Source organism: Odontomachus brunneus, unplaced genomic scaffold (assembly GCF_010583005.1).
Source record: "Odontomachus brunneus isolate Ranch 3 - 2012 unplaced genomic scaffold, Obru_v1 Obru_scaffold_081, whole genome shotgun sequence".
In the NCBI taxonomy this organism is placed as follows: domain Eukaryota; kingdom Metazoa; phylum Arthropoda; class Insecta; order Hymenoptera; family Formicidae; genus Odontomachus; species Odontomachus brunneus.
The window spans coordinates 233,825-239,380 of record NW_022639531.1 but is presented as its reverse complement, the minus strand read 5'-3'; the positions used below and the strand labels follow the sequence as shown (position 1 = coordinate 239,380).

The window sequence follows — 5,556 nt, the reverse complement described above, 5'->3', positions numbered from 1 at the left end:
CTCTCTCTCTCTCTCTCTCTCTCTCTCTCTCTCTCTCTCTCTCTCTCTCTCTCTCTCTATGTCAATTATTATATAAAGGATATTTGCTGAGGAGCAACTCAGCATCAGGTCGTTCCTTTCTGACAAAGCGAAATGAAATATTCTCGAAACATTGGGATCAGACAAAGAAGAATTCGCGCAGCTCAAGTCTGGAAATCAAATCTAATAAAGAATCTGAATGTTCTTTTAGTGAAGCTTACTTAGATGAAGAGTTGGCGCTTATGTAGTGGAATAAGAGCAACGCGCAATGGGGTTTTCCTGACATTCAACCGATTAATTATCTATTAATTACATTTATAAGAGCTAGAATGCAAACCTGTCAACAAGGCGCTTTGGATACTATTAGAGCCCTGATCAGCCCAATAAATTTTTTTTTCGTCCGTATGATAGTACAATGATATCCTTGAATCTTTTAGCAACTTGCTCTCTACAAACAGCGATTTCGTACCCGTTCCATCCATTTGCATTTTATCTATACGATATTTATCCTTTACTTTGAACACTACGAACATTATGCTACAACATACAAGACGTGATACATTCTTTCAGAAATATTAGATTAATTTGTAAGTTCGTGCGAATTTTTGTTTATTAGCATTTGTATATTAGTATTAGAGTATTAGTTCCATACACGCAGTTGAAATCATCTATATATATGCTTTGATAGCTGACATTTCAGAGTATATTATATGGCGTAAATGGTGATGTTTGAAGAAGTACACAGTTATCGTTGTTGCAGCTTGATAGTAGAAGACAGTAATGAGTTTTTCCGGTGCATTGTACTTTCTTATTTTTGTAAAAATTATTAGAGTTTGGATGGAATGTTTTACTTTATCCACCATATTCATTCGATATTGTCCCCTTCCGCGATTATCATATGTTTCGCTTATACAGAACTCCCTTGGCGACATAAACTTTGTTTCTTTAGATGATGTGGACAATCACATGGAATGTCGAAAAAGTATAAAAATTTTACGAGAGGAGAATTATCAAATTACGTAATAGATGGCAAAAAAGATTGTCAGACAGAATGACAAATATATTACTGATTACAATTGTTTTCAACATAAAGTAAGATGCATTTCAAATTTGTTTAAAAATCTGCACGAACTTATAAATTAAGGAAACAATAAAAATTATAAAGACAAAATAAACAACTAAATATCATACCCTTCTTCAGGAGCCAAAGCGATGTTATAAGGTGTTTTCGATTGTTCCTCGAAATAAAAGATCTTCTTCGTCTTTGTCGTTAAGCTATGTACCTCAACAGTTTTTTCTTCTATATTTGTCAAATACAAATTATTACCAATATAATCAAATGCCATTCCTCCTAATGATTTAATATTCATGGCTATGAGGTTCTCAATTTCGCCGCTAATCGGGTCGTAGCGAAAAATATCATCCGTAAAGGCATTGCTTGCGAGTATAGTACCTAAATAAGATTTAATTGCAATTGAAGTTTTAATACTCCCTTCTCTCCCTCATTCTCTCTCTTTTTTTGTGATATGTATTTTTTATGAAATATTGATGTCGTCGTACCGGACAGCGAATCATAAGTAATCGCGGTAATGTTTCTAAAGATAACGCTGCTTGTTATTTTTGGCTTGCCTAACAAATTATGGTAATAATTTACGATTGTACCATCCGCAACTATGATAATATGTTGGCTGTCTTCTGTGTCTAAAACAATAAATATGTTCGTCTAAAAATATAATAAGTTTTGGTATTAATATCGACTTTCATATTTTATGACCAGCATAAAAAGTCAGACGACGTAGAGACAGTCGTCACTAATACAATCACGCTATACTTTTTGTATTTCTTGTACAGAACTATGTACTGCTTTGTTCAGCAGAAAACTTAAGCACGCATGTATAGAAATCATTCTGCAAATTTTTTTCGATATATTTAAGCTGCTGAACTCAAAGACGAAGATAAGCAATGTTCTTCAAAATTTTTGTGTTTAGAGCATCCACAATTTTGCAAATATTATGCTAACTGACAGCTTAAGATTCTACATTTTAATTTTTCTTTTCGTTTTCGTTACATATTGAGCAATGACTATTTATTTTCGCATGAACTGTCATTGCGTAAAAGCATTTGTAATTCTATATATCCAATACGACGTAAACTTTGCAGAAAAATATTAGTGTATTATCGGTAATGTTTCTAATTTCAGCGTTCCTCTTAATGACGATCGCCTTTACGTTATCGACATTTTTGAAGCTCGTCATGCACTTTGGCATCTCCTTAAACATGTGTAAAATATATCCAAAATGTTCTGAAAATTTCTGATCTGTATCATAGATTCTTTTTAATAGATGTCTCAACAAATGTATACCTTGACAAGTATGTCCATCGGAGTTCAATTTTTTGTCCAGAGTACATGCACATGTATAGTTTTTATTTTTATTTAACAAACAGAGTTGCGAGCATGGATTCAAAAAACAATTGTTTTGAACCTAAAATTAAACTGAATAATAATGTAAATGTTTTTTTGCGATACCAATTTTATCGCAATGTGAAAGAAATAATACTTTAGATTTCATTGTGGGATGGTAGATTTGTATGTCGTTGCTTGCATCGTAATCACGATTCGTATCTAAAATTTCCTGATTACATCTGGAAAATGCATTGCAGTATTGTATTTTCTGGGTTTTATCAAAATCGGAATACGAATGATAATTAATTTTTACATTCCAGTATATCTTGTTTTCGAAAATTGCCAGGGACATTGCTTGAGAGTTTATTTCGCGCGATATAATCTGTATAAATAATTAAATTATAATTATAATTATGATTATAATTAAATTGTAAAAAATTAAATTACAAATATATATTAAATTTTTCTTAAAGTATAGTTTCACTCGAAAAGTGGAGTGACCATTGAATCACTCGAATTTGAGTGACTTTTCATGTATATAGAGTGCCTTCTGCATTCTGAATCGTCAAATGAATATTTTTATTCGAAATTAAACAATGAATTTTCTGTAGTTCACCTTACATTAAAAAAATATATTCGCTCTAATCGATTGAAATATATGATCATATGAAATTAAAGTTTAAGTTGAGAAGTTTAAGCTTGAGAATTCTAAGCTTGAATAAAACACTCACTTTTGCGATTTCAATTGGTAATAGTTTCATTATTGCCTGAAGTGAAAATATTGCCACTTTTCACTTGTTTTGAGTGAAATTCCATTCCAAGAAATTCGGAGGATATTTCCTTAATTCTTATTCACGTGTCGTAAATATCTCATAACTAAAAAAGTAACTAAAAACTTACTGACCTTTCGATCGGTGCCGTCTAATCGTATAGATTCAATTGTCATTAAACCAATATCCATCCAATACAATCGATTGTTTGGATAGTCGATGGTTAAACTCTTTGGATATTTTAACTTTTTAGTGATTAATAAAGTAATATCGTTGCCATCCATTCCTGCCATTGCTATGTACTGCTTATGGCTCGAATCGCACCAATACATTATTCTGTAAGTATTATTGTATATAAATTATATATATTCCATATTAAACTCAACCAATTTAAACAAAATAATTTTGATATTTGATTTGCTTGAATAATACACAATATATTATTGTATAATATATAATATAAGATATAATCAATATATTAATTTGTTTAATACGCGTGTCTGTAGATTAAGATTCTGAGAATATTAACGAAGTTTATAATTTTGTCGCTATGATTTCAAGATGAGGAACTAATTTATAATTATTTAAACTTATTATTTCTTCTACTTGTAGAAAACTCCTACAAGTAACTTCTATGTAACAATTTGCTGTTACGTTTTGTTGAAGTGAATCATTACTTTTACAGACTTTCAGAGATCTTTTGTGGTAATCTTAAGAAACAATGATAAATGGATCGGAAAAATTCGAATGTAAAATTGTTATTTATATAAGTAGATTTAATTTTAGTAAGATAAGATCATTATTTATACAACAAAATTTAAATTTTCATAATATATATAATATTTACCCATTGGTCGGTAATAAGGCAATCGCGGTAGGTTTTTTAGTTTTTCCATTGATTAATATAGTGCAATACGTCCCATTGTTGTCACATACTCCAATATTCATATTACCCTTATCCGTGAAATATATATTGCCTGTGATCCAATCCACGGCTATGTCCGACACTTCGTCCAAACCTTAGCGAAAAATATGCAGAAATTAAAAAAATATATAATAATATATAATAATAAGTTAAATTTGTAAATTGTAAACTACAGAAAGTAAAGAGATTCTATTTCAATTTCTGGCTGTAGTAATGCTTTTTCATAACATTATTTTGTAAAAAAACGGGAAGATACTCTAACGGAGGTTCCTAGTAAGTATTACGTTTTTTATTATAATAATAAAAGTATACGCTAATATAAGTAATAAAAATATTATTTCATTTATTATATTAATAAAAATTTAAATAAAATTTTTATTCGTTTTTTATTTGTTACCTTAATAAAAGTAGACTGGTTTCGCTTGAAGTGTAAAAACACGTTAAATTTATGCTATTGACGAGGTTTGGTTATGTTACTAGTTTGCGACTGTAGTAATCTTATATTGCTCATGGCGTATAAGCCACCAGAATTGAGGAAATTATTTTTGAAAAGTAATATGTTACTGTTAGTCGTCATCTATTGAAAAAGTAATTTTGTTATCACTATCTTTACTCAAGAATTAATATCTTACAATTTCCGTTACTTTTATCACTAAATTTTGCACATTTATTTTTAGAATTTGTTTTTTCCCAATCATTTTTTCTATATACATGTATTCAGTGTGTCTGAAGTAACGATGGAACTATCCACTATATTCATACCTGTTATCTAAAAAACATAATTGTGCTACCATTACTAATGAAAAAAAGTAACGTTATTAAATCGTTATTGAAATGAGTAACTTGTAAAGTCGCTTTATAAATAACACGTTATTTCCTAATTCTGTAAATTATGCACAGAAGCGACTTTCCTTTTATTTGGTTATTGTTTTATATTGTAAGAAAGTATAATATTTCCCGCGCGCGGTGTGATATAAATAAAAACATTATTTCCATCTCTCTGGTTCTCAATAATCGTAATAGAGAAATATTATTAATTACAGTATTATTACTTACCTAAGTTAATTACAGTATATTTACCTGTTATAAGGATATATTCTCTTTTTCCGTTTTTGGTAGCTTTCATTATTTTTTTATCCTTGGTTGACCAGTATATATATTCGTTGTCCATAGCAACCTGATTGATCTGATTTAAATCTTCCGCTACGATAAAGTTCGTTTGCGAATCGAGATATATACCACGAATTTTTTGTCCTTCACTGAATATCATTACGGCCTCATCACCTAAAGTGCAAAAGAAAGTTTTTGTATTTTCGTTATATGTATCTTTATTGTGGAACTGGTAAATTAATTTACCATCGGCTTTGCAAGTTTTCATGTCATCTTGCAACGTATAACCTGTCTGACAGATACATTTGTATGATCCTTCGGTATTCAAG

The 5,556-nt window shown here is 29.9% G+C and overlaps 1 protein-coding gene across 1 annotated transcript in view; it reads right to left on the bottom strand.

Moving 5' to 3' along the window:
* The window catches only part of LOC116847594 (vitellogenin receptor-like), an 8,033-nt gene extending 2,483 nt beyond the window's left edge, over positions 1-5,550 (bottom strand). The window contains exons 1-9 of the mRNA XM_032822732.1: positions 5,474-5,550; positions 5,198-5,401; positions 4,040-4,211; positions 3,327-3,528; positions 2,577-2,804; positions 2,381-2,501; positions 1,579-1,719; positions 1,210-1,471; positions 356-555 (exon numbers count right to left, since the gene is read on the bottom strand). Coding sequence (XP_032678623.1) covers positions 356-555; positions 1,210-1,471; positions 1,579-1,719; positions 2,381-2,501; positions 2,577-2,804; positions 3,327-3,528; positions 4,040-4,211; positions 5,198-5,401; positions 5,474-5,495 — 1,552 coding nt within the window. The 5' untranslated portion in view covers positions 5,496-5,550. The remainder of the gene's footprint in view (positions 1-355; positions 556-1,209; positions 1,472-1,578; positions 1,720-2,380; positions 2,502-2,576; positions 2,805-3,326; positions 3,529-4,039; positions 4,212-5,197; positions 5,402-5,473) is intronic.
* Positions 5,551-5,556: the final 6 nt, after the last annotated feature.